The sequence below is a fragment of the Dipodomys spectabilis genome, unplaced genomic scaffold (genome assembly GCF_019054845.1).
Source record: "Dipodomys spectabilis isolate Male_0828 unplaced genomic scaffold, ASM1905484v1 ptg000137l, whole genome shotgun sequence".
Lineage (NCBI taxonomy): Eukaryota > Metazoa > Chordata > Mammalia > Rodentia > Heteromyidae > Dipodomys > Dipodomys spectabilis.
The window spans coordinates 9,703,757-9,725,415 of NW_024870814.1; the positions used below are offsets into that span (position 1 = coordinate 9,703,757).

Below are 21,659 nucleotides of genomic sequence, written 5' to 3' on the forward strand. Positions count from 1 at the left end.
GTGAAGAATGTGTCACAGGTTGCACTTTTGTAACAGACAGGTCCTTTCATAATGGAATATAAGCAGGGACAGAATGCAGTATATCTGGAAGGGATCAAAATGGCATCCTACCCACAGAACCTTGATAGGTGCTGGTCTTCAGCAACCAGAGACAATCAAGTTTTCTGCATTTGAAGCTGATCTACTCAAATAAGACTGATGATTCTTGGGGACACTGGGCCTTTACTGAATTGCTGAAGTGTGCTCAGCCCTGTCCAGGCTCTGCTTATTTGCATATAGCCAAAGCACAGTCCACTGACTTGAGGAATCTTCACAGCCCAGTCATATCCTCTGCTGGAGTCAGCACACAGTATGGCCATGAATTTTCTGCTCAGCTCCAGGGGATCCTGTTGCTCTAGCTTTCAGGCAAAAAAGACAACACTGGAAATTTGTTCAGGACAGTGTGATGAATTCATTCTGGCATTCAAGCGAAGTTCTCCTACAACATGCTTATCAGGAAGGGTATTTATTTCCATGTTTCCTCTGTCAGATACCAGATGTGACATCCAGATGACCCAGTCTCTGTCCTCCCAGTCTAATCTCCAGGAAAGAGAGAGAGTCACCATCTCTTGACACACCATTCAAGCATTAGCAACAGCTTATCCTGAAATCAGCAGAAAGCAGGAAAGCTCCTAAGGTCCTGATCTAATTAATAGTCAGTTTAGAATCAGGTGCCTGGTCTAGGTTCAGTTACAATTGATCTAGGACAGAGTTCATTCTCACCATCAGCAGCCTGCCTAATACTGTCAACAAGGTTACAATACTCCTCTTAATACAAGTCATAACCTAAAACAGAAATGAGAGTTTGTGCTGCCCCAGCTCCTCCTGTTTACCTGCTGAGAGTATTTCCTAGAAGCAGCCAGGCTCTGAAGGTCATTGTTAGACTTGGGTACAAGGGCCAGAAAGGCTTTTCTGCATCCTAACTCTCTCCTTTTTTCTAAGCTCCATAGGCATAGACATGGTCCTGTCTGGTAGTATCCTTAAAAATTGAGGTTTTGACACATGAAGTTCAAGTGTTCTGACATCAGTTAGTATTCATAGAGCAAAATGGGAGTCACTGCAGAAAATCAGGATTGTTTCAATGCAGTCATTGTAGTCTATGCTCTAGCCATTATCTTGAAATTTGATATGTGGAACATGGTGTTGTCTGAAGCTTCTTCAGAAACAAGGGCTCCTTTGAAAGTGTAGCCTGGTTGACTTTGAGCTGTTCACACTTGTTCTGGAAGAGATCATGTGATACATATCCTAGATTAGTGCTGATCTTCAGCATCTAGAGAGAAGCCTGTTGGCTGCTAACAGATCTGCACTCCTCTTATACAACTGAGATCTTTGAGGTTGTCTTGGAGTGGTGACAATAGAAAGTTCTCTATGGCCTCTAATGTTGAAAATATAAAATTTGGTAGACGGGATGTATCTCAACTAAGAATGGATATTCTTTAAAGTATTATTCCTTGTCAGGCACTGGTGACTCATTCATAACTATAATTCTAGCTATATACGTGGTGGCAGCGATGTGGGGATCATAGTTTGAAGCCAACTAAGACAGGAAAGACTGTGGAACTCTGATCTCCAATTAAACCCCAAAATCTGAGAACAGAGATTTGTCTCAAATCTTCAAGCACTAGTCTTGAGTAAAAAAGCTGAAGAACAGTGCCCAGGCTCTAAGGTCAACCCCCAAGACTGGCATAAACAATAATAAATACAATAAAGTTTAAAAATAAAATTTTATTTTCACCTCTGTAAACAAAGTAGATAAACTTCATCAAGTTATATCATAAACATAATGTGAGGGATTATATTAAACAGGTAAAAATGATCTAATGAGCAATGTATTCACTTAAGGTAAGCTATAGGTCTGTAGGTTCATTTCTGGGTTTTCAATTCTATTCTTTGGTCCAGAGGTCTGTTCTTATGCTAGTACCTTATATGTCACCCTGCACCAGAATCAACTCCAAATGGATCAAAGACCTCAGAGTCAAAGCAGACACTCTGAAAACATTACAGGATGGAATAGGAGAAACCCTAGGTCTCCTTGGCGCAGGTCGAAATTTTCTTAATAGAGACCCGGAAACACAACAAATCAAAGAAAGGTTGGACAAATGGGATTGCATGAAGTTTCAGAGCTTCGGCATGGCAAAGGAAATAGCTAGCAAGATCAATAGAAAGCCCACGGATTAGGAGAAGATCTTCACTAGCTATACAATAGACAAGGGTCTCATATCTAAAATATACTTGGAACTCAAAAAATTAAATCCCCCAACAACAAATCCTCAAAGAAACAACTGCCCAATAAACAAGTGGGCTAAAGACTTAAAGAGAAACTTCTCTGAAGAAGAAGGAAGGATGGCCAATAGACACATGAAGAAATGCTCAACATCTCTAGCCATAAAAGAAATGCAAATCAAAACAACATTGAGATACCACCTCACTCTAGTTAGAATGGCAAAAATCAACAACTCTAACAACAACAGATGCTGGAGGGGATGTGGACAGAAGGGAACCTTATTTCATTGTTGGTGGGAGTGTAAACTTGTTCAACCACTTTGGAAAGCAGTATGGAGGTTCCTCAAAAGACTTCACATAGAGCTCCCTTATGACCCAGCAATCCCATGTTTGGGCATTTACCCAAATGTTTACAAAGAAGACCACACTAAAGCTACCAGCACAACTATGTTTATTGCAGCATTATTTACCATAGCTAAGATATGGAACTAAACCAGATGCCCCTCAGTAGATGAATGGATCAAGAAAATGTGGTATATATACACAATGGAATTTTGTGCCTCCATCAGAAAGAATGACATTGCCCCATTTGTTTAGGAAATGGAAAGACTTGGGAAAAATTATATTAAGTGAAGTAAGCCAAGCCCAAAGAAACATAGGTCCCATGGTTTCCCTTATTTGCAATATCTAGTATATGTATGAGTCAAGCAGAAAAGGTCAGATAAGGTGATGTTAGGAAAATGAACCCTTAGATTTGTATTTTAATGTTTTTTTCTTTCATGCATTTGTTTCTAATGCATTTATAAGATTATTTCTTTGTTGCTTTGTATGTCCCTCCCCCACAATATAACCCCTGCTTTCACTATATTTGATGTGGGTATAATTTGTGGAGGAGATGGGGAAAAACAAGTCGTTTAAGTATACAGGTGGACCTGTTGCAACAATGAGAAGTACAAGTTGTCATGTCGAAAATGAACTTTACAACATTGGTGCAGGGAGGGGCGATTGGGGGGGAGGCTGAGAAGGGATGTGAAGCGTCAACAAAGGAGGAGGCTGCAATGCTTGATAAGAAATGTACACATTATCTTGCCCTTGTAATTGTAACCCCTTTGTACAGTATGTTCACAAAAAACTAAAATTAAAATAAAAAAAAGAAAAAAAAGAAGTAACGTAATAGTGTATTTCATAAATACATTGAAACATTGTTGTTTATATTTAGATCTTTTGTTCACTATCAATAATTCTTCTAAGAAAAAAATCCCTGTTTTCTTTTTCTTTCTTTTTTTTTTTTTTTGATTTTTCAGACATGTATTGAGCACTGTTTCCGGGCCAGGCACAAGCCAAGTGCTGATATAATAATGATTGCAGCCAAGTCTCTCAAGGAGCTCACAGTCTAATGGTAAACTACTGAGTAAACTGAGGCACAGAATGGTAAATGACTGACCCACTGAGGTAGAAAGAACTATGTGCTTGGAGAATTGGGACTAGAGCTGGACAGAGTGCAAGAGGCAATTCACAGGAAGAGGACCTCTCTGAGGGACGAGTGAGGCTGCACACAAAAACATTCCAAAGTCTGTGGGCAAAAAGCTTCACGTAGCCCAACCGCACCATGATTGAAATTGAGTGAATTCATCTGTTCCCTTGGGACATTTCGCTATTGGCCCTAAAAGTGTCGGGCACAGGCCGTGGCAGGGCTGGGACACAGTAACTCGCAGGCAGCTGGAAATCACGAAGGATCGGACCTCAATTTCAGCCCTGGGAGCCGCATTAAAATACGTGGATGAAATCCATGAACTTAAAGGTACCAGTACACTTCTCCACGTAGAAGTTCGGAAAAGCTCTCCTGTAACCCTCATCCTGAGGATTCTAATAAGTTAGAGAAAAGAGAGGAATTTTAATGTTTTTGTTTCTTTCATGCATGTGTTTCTAACGCATTTATAAGATTATTTCTTTGTTGCTTTGTATGTCCCTCCCCCACAGTGTAACCCCCGCTTTCACTATATTTGATGTCAGTATAACATGTGGAGGAGACGGGGACAAACAAGTCGTTTAAGGATTCAGGTGGACCTGTTGCAACAATGAGAAGTACAAAATGTCATGCCAAAACCAGCTTTACAATGTCGGTGTGGGGAGGGGAGGGGGGGTATGATTGGGTGGGAGGGAGGGGGGAGGCTGGGAAGGGAGGTGAAGGGTAAACAAAGGAGGAGGCTGCAATGCTAGGTAAGAAATGTATGGATTATCCTGCCCATGTAATTGTAACCCCTCTGTACAGTATGTTCTCAAATAAAATAAAATAAAATTAAAAAAAAAAAAAGAAAAGAGAGGAAACTAGAGCACTCATCTGTCACTTTCCATACACACATTCTTTGAGCTGTACAGGGTAAAAGCGCCACTCAGACATATTTCATCAGTGACCTGAACATTTTACAGCTATCACAAAGGCATCACATTGAGACACGTGGGCAACGCTTCACTGCACACGTGAACCAGTGTAAGGCAATTTCCTTTGTGAGGTACCACAGCCTCCTCTGGGGAAGGGCAGAGTGTACTGGGAACTGTCCGTTCCCGGCCTGATCATGTGCTGTGATCAAGTCATTTCACGAGGCCAGGAGTCTAGTTCAGAGACAGTAAGCAGTGAATAGTTAGTTGTAAAAGCTGCTTTCCAATGCAGAAACCATAATACTTTAGGCATCCAATAAGGGAGCCACTCCAAGCCACTCCTGCCCTTCATGCGGCTTGCTGCTGAGTGTGAAGAAGTCCACTTCGTGGGTGATTTATTGCTCTGAGAATCATGCCGATGCATAATTCATCTATGTGGGATGCTCTAGAGAACCATGATCTATTTCTCAAATGCCACCCACTGCTCACATCAGGCGACTCTTCCTTTACTTTACTGAGGATTTTCTTCTTTTCCAGAACCTTTTGGATGTTTGATCTTAGAGGAGGAGGCCTCGGCTCCATCGGAGGTCTTGCTCTTCAGGTGGGTCTGCTCCACCTCACAGAGGTACAAGTCAATGGGCCCCTTGGTGCTTCGGATATGCACAGTGATGGAGTCTTCTCTGGGAGCTGACACATCTAGCCTGGTCTCCTCGGGCGCCTTCACTGTGATGACAATCTGCTCGTGGAAGGCCTGGATGTTGTGAATATCCTGGTAGGTGACCTAGGCCAGCCGCTCATTTTCCTTGTCGTCGGTTAACTCAAACAACTGCTGAGCACAGCCCTTGATTTACTCATCCAAAGCATCTTCCATGTCGGACAGGTTGGAAAGCTCCTCCTGCAGCTTCTTTGGTTGGGGCACTGCTCCAAAGTTGTTAAGGTCAAACCCCATCCACTGAATGTGGTTCTTAGATTTTTTTTCAACCAGGTTGATTCCATCTAAAACATGGGTGATGTCTTACACTCTTCGTTTCCGCACACCCAGTTTCGTTGCAACCTTGTTTAGGTCAAGAATGCCCCCAGGAGCAGATCTGACAAGATCCATAAATTTTCGAGTTAAATAAACCAGTGAAACATCAAAATGAGGTCTCTTCACTTTTAGCGTTCTCATGGATGCATATTGTACATTGTCTTCTAAATTAATCCTATTTTTGATGGCAGCAGGATCTGCATGCTGATGGGGTACCGGCAGTGGCGGCGCACCTTCTCCTGCGTAGGGTCCACCAGCAGGCTGGGCGACCTCCATGCCGGCTGACTCATGCTGCCTCTATCCCACCGCTCTCTCGCTGGCCCCGGCCAACTCCCGCCTGGACGCCAGGCCCTGAGCCGCCCGCGCTGGCAGAAGGACTCCCCAAGGCCCCATGAGCCCCATGAGCTCCCTCTGCCGCTCTCGCTCCTGCTGCTGCTGCCACAGCCGCCGGCGCCAGGGACCACGAGGGGACAAGGGCCACCCGCGACGCTCAGGATGGCCCAAGGCGCTCAGGATGCCGGCCCGCCATGTTCCTGCCTGCGCAGCACACCCCCTGTGTTTCTTTATAAAGTACTTATGAATTGAAAGTTTTCTTTCTTTCTCTCCTTTTCTTTTCACCTTTCCTTTCCCTCCCATCCCCTTCCCTCCATTCCCCCCTTTCCCTCCCCTCCCGTCCCATCCCCTTCACTCCACTTCCCTTCCCTTCCCCTCCCTTTCCTTTCCTTCTTTTTTGTTGTTGTCAGGCTTGAACTCTGGGCCTGGGCACTGTCCCTGAGCTCTTCATCTCAAGGCAAACACTCTACCACTTGAGCCACAGTTCAACTTCTGGTTTTCCCGTGATTTATTGGAGATAAAGGTCTCAAGAACTTTCCTGCCCATCTGGCTTTGAACCACAATCCGCAGATCTCAGCCTCTTGAGTAGCTAAGATTGCAGGTTTGAGTCACTAGCGCATAGAAGGAAAAGACATGTTAATCCAAGTAATGTATTTTCCTTTTTGTGTGTTGTGATATCATTTTACATCTGATTTGCTTTACAAGAAATTATTTGTTTTTTTGCTGTGTAAGATCATGAACAACTTGTGATGTTTCATACAATTTCCAACTTCTGATTATTTCCTGCCAAAGAATTATGAAGTTTGTTATTATTTTTAAAGTTCATATTCCCAGATTGGTAGAAACAAATTACAATCAAATTTAAGTGAGTTTTAATTTTAATGCTATCACTTAGGTGGACTATTTCTGACAGTTGGGGAAAAGTGACCATGCTTGACAGTCAGTTATCTCAATACATCATTATGATCATTATGATTGTGTGTAAAAGCTCAAATCCCTGTTCGGTCTCTTGTTTCCTGCAGAGTTCATTAGGTCATTCTTTGATGAGATTTGGTGAACTAGAGAGACATGTATAATTCTTGACATAAACAGGATGACATGTGATCAGAAGTGAGGCCTGGAGAATTCCCCTGGAGAGGCAGTTGGGTCAGGTGAGAGCCTCAGCCACTCACCCTGGCTTTTTCCACAGGGTGGAGAATCACAGGACTGTGTGCTCAAAACCCTAAAATAGCCTCACAGAACCAGAGAATGCCACACTCCTCCTTCCAACTTTTCTGATGACCCAGGAGTTAACAACCTAATGATTAGACTCGTTTCCTGAATTAAAACAATTTCTTCCTAGAGATTCTTGTCTGGCTTCTGTTTTACTGTGTGAATCAGAAAGGATGACTTTACATGAGAGAGACATGGCCATGTCTGTGCTTTGTAGACAGAGGAGGAGAAAAGGGACAAAGATTCAGAGGAGCCTTCACATTTCAATGAAGAACTACTAAAGTGTTCATAGCATTGATACATCTGAGAAGCTCTATCAGCAATTGGAGGCACCAGGAGCAGCAGCTGGGCAGCCCAGCCTCTCACTTCTGCTTCAATAGGAGGTTTTTGTTATGGCTTATATCACTGTGGGAGGGAAACTTTTATCCTGTTGACAGTAATAAGTGGCAAAATCCTCAGGCTGCAGGCTGCTGATGGTGAGTGTAAACTCTGTCCCAGATTGACTCCCACTGAACCTTGATGGAATTCCAGAGGCTAAATTCTTTGCATAATAGATCAGAAGCTTTGGAACATTCCCTGGTTTCTGCTGATACCAGTGTAAATAATAGTTAATGCCCTGACTGGCCCGGCAAGTGATGGAGACTCTGTCTCCTGGAGATGCAGACAGGAAGGATGGAGACTGGGTCATCTGGATGTCACATCTGAAACCTGGCATTGGAAACATAAACACAAATATCCACACTGTTAGTCATGATATAGGAGGCCTTCCCTGAAGACACAACCAGCACTGAACACACAGGATGGGAGGAGTGCTGTCCTTCCTTACCTGGGAGCCAGAGTAGCAGGAGACACAGGAGCTGAACAGGAGTCCTCATGTCCATGCTGTGTGCTGACTGCGACTGACTGCTGCACAGAGTGTGAGCAGCCTATTATGAAGTCATTGGGGCAGTAGGCAGTGCTCTGAGCATATGCAAATCAGCAAAGCTTGGTAAAGCTGTGAATAGGTATAGGACCAGCTCAACTCAGGAAATCCTCATATTTCCACGGTGCCCACATACCTTAATTTAGTCCAGATGTGTTTCACACATACAGCAGAAGCTGTGATGAGTCTACTGTCCTTTGAATAGATCTATTGGTGCATTCAGGGATGATGACCATTTCTCTTGAGTTTTTCAATCTTTGTGTCATGACACTTGAAAGGGAGAAGAATAAAGCAATAATTTCGTGCCTCATATTTAGAACATGCAGAGAAGTGAAGATATAGAAAAAATAGAATTTGTGGATATTTTTAACTGGTTTAATATCTCTATGCATTAAACATCTCCCTCACATAGCAAGAGATATATAAGCTGTTAAGTTTTCAAGCAATTCATGCTTCAGGCTCTTCTAAAACACACATATACACAAAGTAACATGTGATTCTTCCCAAGCAGTTATAAAGGTTGAGTCCAACTCTTCCTTATTGACTTTACTGCATAAAGGAAAATTTTGGTACATAGGAAAATTTTCAAAGCCAGGGAGAACAACTATATCAAAGGTTTTAGCCAGCATGTCCTGTGGTTAGATGGCTAGAGGGCTGAAGCAAAAGCATGTTGCTACCAGAAAAGTCCAAAATTTCTTAAGTTTTTGTGATTTGCCATGTCACCAGGTACAATTTTTACTTGAACTTACAGTTTCATATTATCCAAGGATTAAGTACATTCATATATCCATTGCCCTCTGATCATTCCACATCAAATTCAGGGCAAATCATTTACTTTCAAATTCCCTAGTCCTCATGTATCTGTTTCTTGTTACATGTGTCCAAATTTCTGCTACTATCTGGAGAATGGAGAGGCTCATCCATACTTTTTATACCCAGATGGTCAGGACCTGTCGATTTCAAGGGTGAAGAAAAGATAGCTGTTTTAAAGATTTAGTGACATTTTGTCTCATTTTAAATATCACTTTGTTTCTCAATTGATGTAGTTGTGCAGGTGGGAGGCACAGATATCGGGGTAAAATCCCTGAGGTAGTTGGGATAGAAGATATGCCTTCTGGATGACAATGAAAGCTAATTTGTAATTAATTCCATGAGACTGCTAAATTTGGCAATTTGGGAAATGAGGGATATTTATTTAATGCTAACGCCTTTCACTTATTGTAATTTGGAATCAAGTTGAAGACAGGACTAAACCAATATCACACTGTCTCGGTGGTACTGTGCTTTTATTCTGGTCCTGGGGAAAGAAAAGGGTCAGATCTGAGAGGAGTTGAGATCTATGTGACCTATGTGACCATTAAATGTATTTTCAACTGCTATTCAGCCTTACTTGTCTTACTTCTGGTGTTTGCAGGAACTTGCTTCCAAACCTGATTTTTCTCGGAATAACATATTAATGTCCAAATACATTCTCAAGGGCTTTCCAGAGAAAGCCTTGTAATCCCAGTGGTGTTTGTAAGCATTCCTGGGCTGTATAATGCATAACCGAATGATAGTTACAGCGGTCTCAGTTCTATCTGGATTTCAACTTAAATCGATTTATAATCTGTGGGGTTCAGGGTAGTATCTGGCTAGTGGTCATGTAGGAGGGGGACATCTTATACCCCTTCCTTGATTTTAAGATTCAGTGAATATATGTAAAAAAAAATCCAAACTCATTCTTCCATATTATGATGAACACAAAGTGTGAACTTGAAAGTGCATTGCCAGACCAACTGAAGTAAAAGCATGCTACTATGCCTGAAAAACAAAAGGAGATGAGGAATGACTCGTGACAGAGTAATTGTGTAGCAGACAGCAAGTTTTGAGTTTCAATCTCCATAGCACCCAAAATAAAATTCTGCATGTTGTCAATCAATTTGGCAAATAGGCAGCATCCTATCACTGACACAGTCTGCACAAAATTCCAGTTTCCAGTTTGCATTTTACAAAGATTTTATGCATTTTAAATACTCATTCTTTTTTAAGTAAAATGATAATTCTTCAGAAGAAGTAACAGAGGGGAGGCAGCACACTGCATAATTCTTCTAATGTGACTCACTCCCAGGCTCAACAGCTTTCAGTGCTGTAGGTTTCTTTGCTGTTCCATAATAAATGGGCTACAATTTTTTTTCTTAATTTGGAGTTGTTTATATTGTGTCATGTCTGTCATTTGTGATGGTTCTCATTATCACAAAGAAAGTCAGACTATTTATACCAGATCTGTTCGCTTTCGCAAACACCTCTATACACTCTGCTTATCTTCTACATTCACCATAAATGCTTATGCTTTTTCCTTGTTGTTTAGGTTTTTGGTGTTCATTTGTTTTTTCCCATGTATACTAGTAAGGAGATGACCCAAGGTATAGGTGTCTATAGGTGTGCGTTTGTATATCTTGTGTTTTGATGGGTCTGGTATAAAGAATCCAGCAAGAATCTTGTTGCAGGGAGAATGTAAAGTTCTATACTATTTTTACCTGGATTATCAGGCAATGCTGGTATCTCAGTATTCAATATATTTGTGCATACTTCTACCAGACGTTTTGTGTCTCACTGTCATCTTAAAGCAAGAGAGGAGACTTCAGCCTATACACCAAAATGAACACCATATCAGGAATGAGCAATCTCAGAATTTCTTCAGAGTTGATGAGAGGAGAGTTGCATGCGTACCTCATACCCTCATCTTATAGAGAATAACCTGAAGTTATTTTCCACATTTCCATGGGACGTTGAGGTTCAGTCATCTTCAGCAACAGGAAGTGTTGTGCTTGTTGTATGGTCTTTACTGCCCATTTTCCCTTCCCTTCACATTGCTTTCTAAATATCTTAAATTGTGCAGACCTTAGAACCCCTTGGGAACTCTGACTGTGTACAGAAATGATGACTAAGTTGTGTGTATGGAGAAAGCTTGATGCTAGTAGAAACTGCTGGCCAATGTTGGCTTATCCTCTTTATATTGGATTCTAAGTGCTTTTATCATTACACAGCTGTCCTATAGAAAAACAGAATGAGTGTTTGCTATGTAGAGAGTTTAAACTTCACTATTTCTGATATAGGTATGGGTCAATGTTGAGGCCAATTCAGTCCCCCCACCTCGTTCTCTGTCCATCCATCTATCATTGTATAATTCTTAATTAAAAAAAATTAGACACAATTCAGAATTCAGTTGATAATATAGGGATATTATGGAAGCTCATTCTTTGGATGTGACACACTCAGAATTTTTGCTCATGTATCACCAGATCTGCATGAAATGTGAGAACAAAGATCCTCTCTGCTATTTTCAGGCCTAGTTTCCTGTTAGGATTTTTCCTTTCTTTTCTTAAATTTTATTTTACAGTAAAGATGCTGTATATGAGTAAGGTAATGATTACATTTTTTGGAAGATTGTTACCCCTTCCTTTGTTTTTTTTTTCCTACTTTTACTTCCCTCTTTCAGCTCCCCTACTTCTCCCTCCCCTTGTCTTTCATTTTAAACAGGGCCAACAGCCTTTTGCTATTTGAGAGGGGATAGAAAAGGGAATGGATTGTATCCTCTGAATTCAAAATTTGTCCCTCTATTAAGGTTTGCTGCTTGTATACTTTCCTTTTTTCCTCCATTGTTTCCTTGCCATTTGTGAGTTGTCAGACTTTTAAGGCTCTTTCTTTTCTGAGACAAAACTGATGTTCTCTTTGAAACACTTGACCAAAAATTATCACACTTACTGTGCTTTGGGTACTAGTTCCAAAGACTGTGAGAAGCTGAGAAAAGTAGGTGTATTTGGAAATTTCTATTGTTTGCATGAGAATGGGAAGTGCTCATTCTATTTTGGAGCTCCCTAGGGAAACTGACTTTCTTGTTGTGGTCCTGAATATTGTAGGTGACTGTTTTCCCAGAAGCACTGTGAGAATATGAATGTTGGCTTTGGCTTTTTGAGTTAATGATTTTTGTTTGTTTTTGGTGAGGTAACTTTCTGGCTTTCTCTGCTTAAAATAATCTTCTGTTTTGTTAAGCTTGTACTTAATTGGTAGGAGGTTTTTGAAGAATCTTTTTCTTCTTTGCTGCTAAGATAATATGTCATTAACATTAATTTAGTGAATTGTTTTAGCTAATGCTGGATGAAAAACAGAAATAAAAGTCAGTAGCTCAGAATATATTTTGCAATTAAGAAGACAAGCAAAAAAATAAAAATTAAAAAAAAAAGTTATTGCTCTATAAAAATTTGTTTTAGGCCTTACTAGGCTTGCAAATTTTCAAGTTTAACTATATAAACCAGTGACCTTTGCTTGTTTTAGGTTTTCGTAAATATTTTAGTTTATATGAATATTTATATTTTTAGTAATCTTCCATTACCACATTGCTTTTTCCTGTACCATATCTCAAGTGCAGGTGCCTTCCATTGACAAAGAAATAGCTTTAGTACTTCCCTATATTTGTCAGGTGGTTTAAATTTTATAGGTAATTTAAAAGCATCTGTTGAAATTGATGTTATAAAAAAGATAATTTATTAATAACACATTTAATGAAAAATATTTACCAATAAATGGAAATACTAAGGTAGCTGTCCGGTATTATCTCAAGTACTCTTGGTTTTATAAAAATCTATGAAAAGGCAGTTATGTTCTAGTGTCCATTATGTTACTTTCTCTTTCCTTTTTTCCTCTTCCTTACTTGCTCCTTTCCTTCCTTTTTTTTATTGTGATATTACTGTACAGATGGGCTACAATTACATGGGCAGGATAATGAGTACATTTCTTATCAAAAATTTGTAGCCTCCTCCTTTTTTTCCCTGTCCCATCCCTTCCCATCCTCCCCCCACCCTGCCCAATCCTCCTCCCCTTTCCTTCCTTTCTTTCTGTTGTCTTTCTTTCTTTTTTGACATGATATTACTAGGACTTCCAGGCTATCCTTGATCATGTGATTTTCTCTGCAAATATTCTACCTGTAATATTACAGTGACTCATGAAATAGTAAAACAAAGCTGAGAGTTTCTGAGAGAAGGTGGTGAACACCAATACAGAAAGTATGATAGAAAGAGGACATGGTCTCTTTCTAGCATATATAAATACTGATAGAGAGAAACTAGATTCCAGAATGATATGAACATAGGCATACCTGAATAACACAATGTAGGATTACTGTCTCACATTTCTTTGGTCTCTGAACAAGTACAGTGGCCTTTTAATGTAAACTCTAAATTCAAATTAATATAGGAATATCAGCCTACTTATGGAAGAGACATAGATTTTTTTTTGTCTATTCAGAGATTTTTGTTTTTGAAATGAGTTTTCAGCTACTAGTGTAAATAATTAATTAAATTAATACCAATATGTTTTGAACTCTTGATGTTGTAAACAGATGTTCTATCATTTGAGTCAGATCTTCCACCCTATGTGTTTCTGTTATTTTTCAGTTATTGGGTCTCACACAATTTCCAAGCCTAGTCTCAGGCTACACAATTCCTCTTATTCTTCTCCAATGTATTAGAATCCAGGCATGTGCCATCATGTCTTTTATTCCAGAAATATATCTGTGACCTTTCTGAGATGTCCTGAAACACTGCCCTCCTAATTTTGTCCTCAGACATAGCTGAGATTGCGATTGCAGGTAAGATCAATCACACTGAATGTAAGTACTTCTTAATATTCAGAAATCTTTTCTTTGCAAGAGCCTTGCTCATCTACAAAAAAAGTGCAAAGTATGAAATTCCTAAATGCTTCTTATATAGGAAGGAAAACACCAAATGATCCATCTGATTTTGTTGTACACACACACACACACACACTCCAGTTGTTGCATTTTCTTTCTTATAGTTTGACCGCTGTATACAAACAAATCTAGAGAGTGTTGGGAAGTGCTCAGTGGAAGAGAAACACCTGAGACAGTGAACCTCAGTGAGCAGCTGTCTGAAGAATATTTTGTTTGAGCTCGAGCACTGTGATAGGAAACTTGTTATTCTCCTGACCACAGCAATTTGCAGCATGTTCAGCCTCCACTGGTTTTATGGTAAATTGAAATCTGTCTCAGATCCACAGTCACTGAACCAGTTTGGAACCTCACTTTACCTTTTGGATCCTCTACAGCTCAGAAGTGGTGGAGGCTGTCCTGGTTTCTGTTGGTACCAATATATGAAACTCTCCAAAATTCATTACCAACATTCTCACTGGCTCTGCAGGTGATGAATGCCATGTCTTGAGGAGAGAGGGCCAGAGATGCAGGAGTTGGAGTCAGTACAATGTCTCCAGTGGAACCTGGAATGGTAATCCTATGTCAAGAATTGTCACAGATGTACTGAGGTAATCCCAATGTAGGCATATTGCATAGTGACAGCTATAACTTGTCAGGAAAGACACTTTAATAACAGAAAAATTGAGCAACAAAGACTTGAATCAATCAGTTTGAGAACCCTGCAAATCAGAGAGCAGCAATGGCACTGATGAGTGTGACTAACCCTTTCTGCCAACCTCACCTGGAAACCAGAGCAGAACAGCCACACCAAGGAAGCCTGTGATCCTATGTCCAACATCGAGATTGGATGCTGTTTTTCAGGTCTCAGAAACTGCCTCTAAAGAAGCTTTGAGCAACTTGCACTGTTATGTAATGATACAATTTACAAATTAATTCTGAAGGGCTTGCCTTGATGTTTAAGGGAGACATAGGTTTTATTTCACACAATGGGAGTTGTGGCTAGACAAGACAAAAGTAATCTAGAATATTTTCTAGTGTAGCTCAAATATTTCCAGGAACTTGTAAATTTCTCTGTTGTAATTTTATTTCTACCTGAGATGCCTTGGATGTCTTTGGATCTATGTGAGTTTTGAGAAAAAGTAGTATTTCTTGGATAAATTTGGGTGCTCCGTTGTTTGGTGAATAGATATTTAGATTTGAAATATCCTCCTGAAGGAGAGATTCCTTAATTAGTATGTAATATCCTTCTTTATCTGTTCTCACTAATTTTAATTTGAAGACTATTTTATCTGATATTAGGATTGCAACTCCTGCCTGTTTATGGGGGCCAGTTGCTTGGTAGATTTTGTTCCAGCCTTTCACATTCAAAATGTGCTTGTTTTTATGAGCAAGGTGTGACTCCTAAAGGCAGCAGAGAGAAGGATCTTGCTTTTTAATCCAACTAGACAGTCTATGTCACTTAATTGGAGAGTGAAGTCCATTAATGTTGAGAGATAGGACTGAGGTTTTTGGGAGTTATTGCCATTTTCCATCTCCTTGGGGGTTCAGGCAACTGGGTTCTTCCTATGTTTCTTGGATTCTCAGTTTGGGTGTGTTTTCTTGGTCTTTATTGTGGTCTTGTTGGTTTTCTATGTGTAGTACATCTTTAAGTATCTTTTGAAGTGCTGATTTGGTGGAGATATATTGTTTCAGTTTTTCTTTGCTATGGAAGGTTTTTATTTGACCTTCTGTTGTGAAGGAGAGTTTAGCTGGACATTGCATTCTTGGTTGGTAGTTGTTTGTTTTTAGGGCATGGCATATGTCATTCTAGGCTCTTCTTGCTTTATTTGTCTCTGCTGAGTAATCTGAGGTGATTCTAATTGATTTCCCTTTATAGGTGATTGATCTTTTCTCCTTGACAACTTTAAGGATATTTTCCTTGGTCTGACTTGATCCTGTGCATATTATAATGTGACTGTGGGATGTCCTGTTCTGGTCTAGTCTATTTGGGGTTCTAAAAGCTTCTTATATCTGAATAGGCCTATCTTTTTGCATGTTTGGGAAGTTCTCTGCTAGGATCCTGTTAAACAACTTTCCTAGATCATTAACTTCTGTCTCTAGTTGGTCCTCTACACCCATTATCCTCAGATTAGGCCTTCTGATGGTTTCTTCCAAATTTTGAATAGATCTAACATATTTCTTGGATTTGTCTTGCATAGATGTATGTTCTTTCTCTATAATAGCTAGATTGTCTTCAATCTCCAAGATTTGATGTTCTGCATGGTCTAACCTACTGTCAAGACTTTCTACTTTGTTTTTTATTTCTTTTCCTTCTAATCAGTTGGCTTCGATGGCTTCAAATTCTTTGTTGGTACTTTGTTTTAGATCTGGTATGAACTTTTTACTTCCTTAATTTGGTGTTCAGTGTTTATTCTCAGTGCTTATTGGTTGGTTATGGTTTGCTTGGTCTCCCATTCCTTCTGTTGGGCTCCATTCAGCATGCCCTTTGTGGTCTCCCTGAGTTCTATCAGCTGTCTGTTTATGGATTCCATGTATGCCTCTGTTGATCTTTGTCTATTCTCATCCTGCTCTCTCAATTCCTGTATTACTCTTTGATTAGCTTCCTCAGGTTCACGGGATTCCTGTAGTTCTGTTTGAGTGTTCTCAGCCTGCTCATGACATTCCTGACTTTCTATTTGTCTGTTCTTAGCCAGCTCATGCAATTCCTTTCTCTTTGACTGATCTCAGCCTGCTCATGCAATTCCTTTATTTCTCTTTGAGTGTTCTCAACCTTCTCAAGCAATTCCTTTATTCCTGTATCAATCTTTGAGTAGCTTCCACATACTCATTGGCTTCCTGTATTAATCTTTGCTTTTCTTCCTCTCTCTCCCTATCACTCTCACGCTGAGTCCCTTGCAGGTTTTCAACCTTTTCATTCACCATGTTTACCAGTAGTGTTTGTAGAGCTTTTTGGGAGCTCTCCGCTGGATTATTCATTATCAGTTCAGTCACCTGATTATCATTAGTGGGAGTCAAGATACCTCCACTTGCCATTTTTCTTGAGTTTTTCAGGCTTATTCTGCCCATTTGGTCTGAAAGTAACACCAGTTTTGTGCTAGGACACTATTTTAAGGCAAGCATCAACCAAGTCCTGTAATTGCAAAGTCAAAGTCTACAGATACAATTTAGTGCAACAGATACAGTCTATTCAACATCAAACAACTATGTATTAATGGGCTAAGAACAGCAAAGAATAATTTGGCAAACCAGAAATTACTAGGTTTAGGGAGAAATGTGAGGGAAAATAGGGTAAGAGGGTTGTGGAAAGGTAAAAGGATAGTGAAATTAACCAAGTCCTAATTTCCAAGAGTTGGAAATGGATTGGACAGAATGAGATGAGAAAGAGAAGAAAAAAATGAAAAAAAGGAAACAAGAAAAAATGGAAACACAAAAATTTAAATTTAAAAAGTGAAACACTTAAAAATCATGCAAGTTTAACAAAGTAATATTGAGAGAAGAACTGGGAGAAGATGAGAGGAGGGGAGGGACATAAAGAAGACATGAAAAACTAACAAATAAACATAGTTAAAATATTGCATAGGTATAAAGAAATAATACTGATATTAAGTAATGTAAGCCTAAGAGGTTTGAATTGAGTAATAAATTTGTGGATTAAGTTTGTACACAATGGGGGATTAGGTCTAATAATCGACAATTGGTATATCTGAGGATGAGCAGAACAAAAATTAAGTCACACAAAAAAGAACAAAAGAGAAGAAAAAAGTAAAAAGAATTAGAAAGTAAAGAAAAAAAGGACCAAAGGGTCAGTAGAGATTTTTTTTTTAAAGTACACACACACATATACACAAAAAAATAGGAGGAAGGAAAAAATGATTAATAGAAAACGATTTTTCAAAAAAATATATTAAGTGAATAAGCCAGGCCCAAAGAAACATAGGTCCCATGGTTTCCCTTATTTGCAATATCTAGTATATGTATGAGTCAAGCAGAAAAGGTCAGATAATGTGATGTTAGGAAAATGAACCCTTAGATATGTATTTTAATGTTTTTTTTTCTTTCATGCATTTGTTTCTAATGCATTTATAAGATTATCTCTTTGTAGCTTTGTATGTCCCTCCCCCACAGTATAACCCCTGCTTTCACTATATTTGATGTCAGTATAACTTGTGGAGGAGATGGGGAAAAACAAGTCGTTTAAGGATACAGGTGGACCTATTGCAACAATGAGAAGTACAAGTTGTCATGTCGAAAACGAGCTTTACAACGTTGGTGCAGGGGGGTGGAGGTGGGGAGGATTGGGTGGGGGTTGGGGGGGAGGCTGGGAAGGGATGTGAAGGGTAAACAAAGGAGGAGGCCGCAATGTTTGATAAGAAATGTATGCATTATCCTGCCCATGTAATTGTAACCCCTCTGTACAGTATGTTCACAAAAAAAATAAATAAATAAAAGAAAACAATGTTTCAAAAAGAATTAAAAATAAAAAATGAAAAGTAAAAAGGATGCAAGAGTACTTTGATTTTTTTTTAGGGGGAGGGGTGGGCAAAATCCTGTATCTCCCTTGTGTCCATATCCAGTTCTCGGTGGAGTCTCTGATCTGCTTGTGGTGTTTGGTTTTCCTGTGACTTCATTGGTTTCTTAAGTCAGTTTGTTTGGGCAGGCAGAAAAAATGCTTTGCTTTACCCACGATTCTGTGATCCTCCTCCCAGGCTAGTTCAGTGGGAGGGAGATCTGCTTTGAGTGTCACAAAAGAGGGAGATGACTGTTTCCTCTAGTTTGGAGATGCTGTGTTGAGTCTAGGTTCTGGGTAGAGTTGAGATCTTTCAGCAAACAGTAGCTTTTCCTTGAGGGTCTAGCTTCTGAGATACTCACAGAGCCCAGCCTGGAGCCATTCTCAGGGTTTATGTTTACTGAACTTCAATTGATTGTCTAGGCTGCTGTAGGAAGGGGCAGCCTCTGTCTCTGTTTACCCAGTGAAGAAAACCACTCATGCTGGGGTGAGCAGAGTTTCCTCTGTATGGTCTGGGTGACTTTCCCCTGGGTGGAGTTGAGCCTGGCAGGTCAGGGCAGGTTCCTGTGATCTGCTAAATGACTCTTGTTTTCTTCCAAGGCCTGAGTTGGAGCTAGCAGCTCAGCCTGGCCTTTGTCAGTATCAAAGATGAAGATCTTCGGTAGTGGGGTGGAAGGGGTGACCTTCCCTCCTCTGCTACCTGAGAAGGAGTGAGGATGTTAGGATTCTACCCATGCTGCTGGACTGTTGGGTCCTGGGTCGTCTCTTGTCTGCGATCTGCAGGATGAAGATATCTGCTCCTTGTCAGTTATTGCTGGTGTTAAGTAGAATCCACTTGCCCACTCCATCTGGCGGCTTTGTCCCAGATTCTCTGTGTTGTAGGTATGGTGGCTACTGCTGCTGATGCACCCACTGCAGCCACAGTAATGGCTGCAGGCAAGTGCTCAGATCTGTCTCCTTGCTTAGATTTTCCCTCTCTGGCCAAACTATCTGTATTGTGATGGCACACTTGGTGTAGTTCTCTGGCCTCGGATTGTTCCCTGGAACACTAAAACTGCTTTCTATGCGCGAGCTTGTTTATGCTCCAGCTTCTCCTCCACCATCTTCTTAGGATGTCTTTCTTCAATTATATTTTTTAGATCATTAATAAAAGATTAGATGGCTATATGTCATGGGATCATTTCTGGGTTTTCAATTCTAGTCCATCATTCCTGAGGTCTCTTCTTGTGCCACTAAGCAAGCTATTTTGATTTCTATGGCTTTGTAGTAGAGTTTAAAATTTCGTATTGATATTCCTCCAGCAATGATCTTTCTGTTAAGGATCATTTTTGCTCTTCCGGGTCAAGAGCCCAAATAACAACAGATGCTGGGGGAGATGTGGACAGAAGGGAACACTAATACATTGTTAGTGGAGGTAGCTGTAAGCTTGTTTGAGCACTTTGAAAGTATTATTGAGGTTCCTCAAAAGACTCCCTTATGACCCAGCAATCCCACTTTTGGGCATTTACCCACATAATCACAAACAAGACCATACTAAAGCTACCAGCACAACTATGTTTATTTCAGAATTATTATTATTTTTTTATTTGAGAATACCTTACAGAGGAGTTACAATTACATGGGCAAGATAACTAGTACATTTCTTATCAAGTATTGTTGCCTCCTCTATGTTTTCCATTCGTTACCCTTCAAATACTCCCCTCCTTCCCCCAGCTGATCCTATCCTCACCCCCTCCTAAAGTTTTAATGTTTTCGACATAAGGACTTGTATATCTCATTGTTGCAATGGGTCTACCTGTACCCCTAGTTAAACGATTTGCTTTTGCTATTCCACTCTACAAATTATACCAACATCAATTACATCAAAACCATGGGTTATACCGTGGGGGAGGGACATACAAAGCAACAAAGAAATCACCTTATAAATATGTTAGAAACAATTGCATGAAAGGAAAAAAACCAAAAACATTTAAATACTTCTCTTGGGGTTCATTCCCCAAACATAAACTTATCTGACCTTTTCTGCTTGACTCAGACATATATTAGTTATTGCAAACAAGGGAAACCATGGGACCTATGTTTCATTGGGATTGGCTTACTTCACTTAATATAATTTTTTCCAAGTCTTTCCATTTCCTAACAAATAGGGCAATGTCATTCTTTCTGGTGGAGACATAGAATTCCATTGTGTACATATACATTTTCTTGATCCATTCATCTACTGAGGGGCATCTGGGTTAGTTCCATATCTTAGCTATGGAAAATAAGGCTGCAATAAACATAGTTGTGCTGGTACCTTTGGTTTGTTTGTGATCATTTGTGTAAATGCCCCAAAGTGGGATTGCTGGGTCATAGGGAGCTCTATGTGGAATCTTTTGAGGAATCCCCATACTAGTCTCCAAAGTGGTTGAACAAGTTTACACTCCCACCAACAATGCAGTACAGTTCCCTTCTGTCCACATCCCCCTCCAGCATCGGTTGTTATTAGCGTTCTTGTTTATAGCCATTCTAACTGGGGTGAGGTGGTATCTCAATGTTGTTTTGATTTACATTCCTTTTAGGGCTAGAGCCGTTGAAAATTTCTTCATGTGTCTATTGGCCATCCTTCTTTCCTCTTTAGAGTAGTTTCTCTTTAAAGTCTTTAGCCCACTTATTTATTGGGTAGTTGTTTCTTTGAAGATTTGTTGTTGGGGGATTTAATTTTTTATGTTGTAGGTATATTTTAGATATGAGACCCTTGTCTGTTGTAAGGTTAATGAAGATCTTCTCCCAATCTGTGGGCTTTCTATTGATCTTGGTAGCTATGTCCTTTGTCATGCAGATGTACTGCAATTTCATGCAATCCCATTTGTCCAATCTTTCTTAGATTTGTTGTGTTTCTGGGTCTCTATTAAGAAAATTATGGTCTGTGCCAAGGAGACCTAGGGTTTCTCCTATTCCATCATATAATGTTTTCAGAGTGTCTGCTTTGACTCTGAGGTCTTTGATCCATTTGGAGTTGATTCTGGTGCAGGGTGATATATAAGGTCTAGCTTTAGTTTTCTACAAGTATTTAACCAATTTTGCCAGCACCATTTACTGAAGAGGCTGTCTTTCTTCCATTCTATTTTTTTTTATCTCCCTTATCAAATATTAGATAGCTATAGTTCTTTAGGTTCATTTCTGAGTTTTCAATTCTAGTCCATTGGTCCTGGGGACTGTTCTTGTGCCAGTATCAAGCTGTTTTGATTACTATGGCTTTGTAGTAGAGTTTGGAATTTACTGCAACATTATTTACCATAGCTACAATATGGAACTAACCCACATACCC

The 21,659-nt window shown here is 39.9% G+C and overlaps 1 pseudogene and 1 gene segment (V, D, J or C); both read right to left on the reverse strand.

Annotated features, from left to right (window-relative positions):
• Positions 1-5,091: 5,091 nt before the first annotated feature.
• LOC122116640 lies at positions 5,092-5,881 on the reverse strand (annotated as a pseudogene).
• A 1,714-nt stretch (positions 5,882-7,595) lies between these two features.
• On the reverse strand, positions 7,596-8,148 carry LOC122116696. The segment is given in 2 exon segments: positions 7,596-7,921; positions 8,040-8,148. Coding segments are annotated over 2 exon segments (366 nt in total).
• Between the last annotated feature and the right edge of the window lie 13,511 nt (positions 8,149-21,659).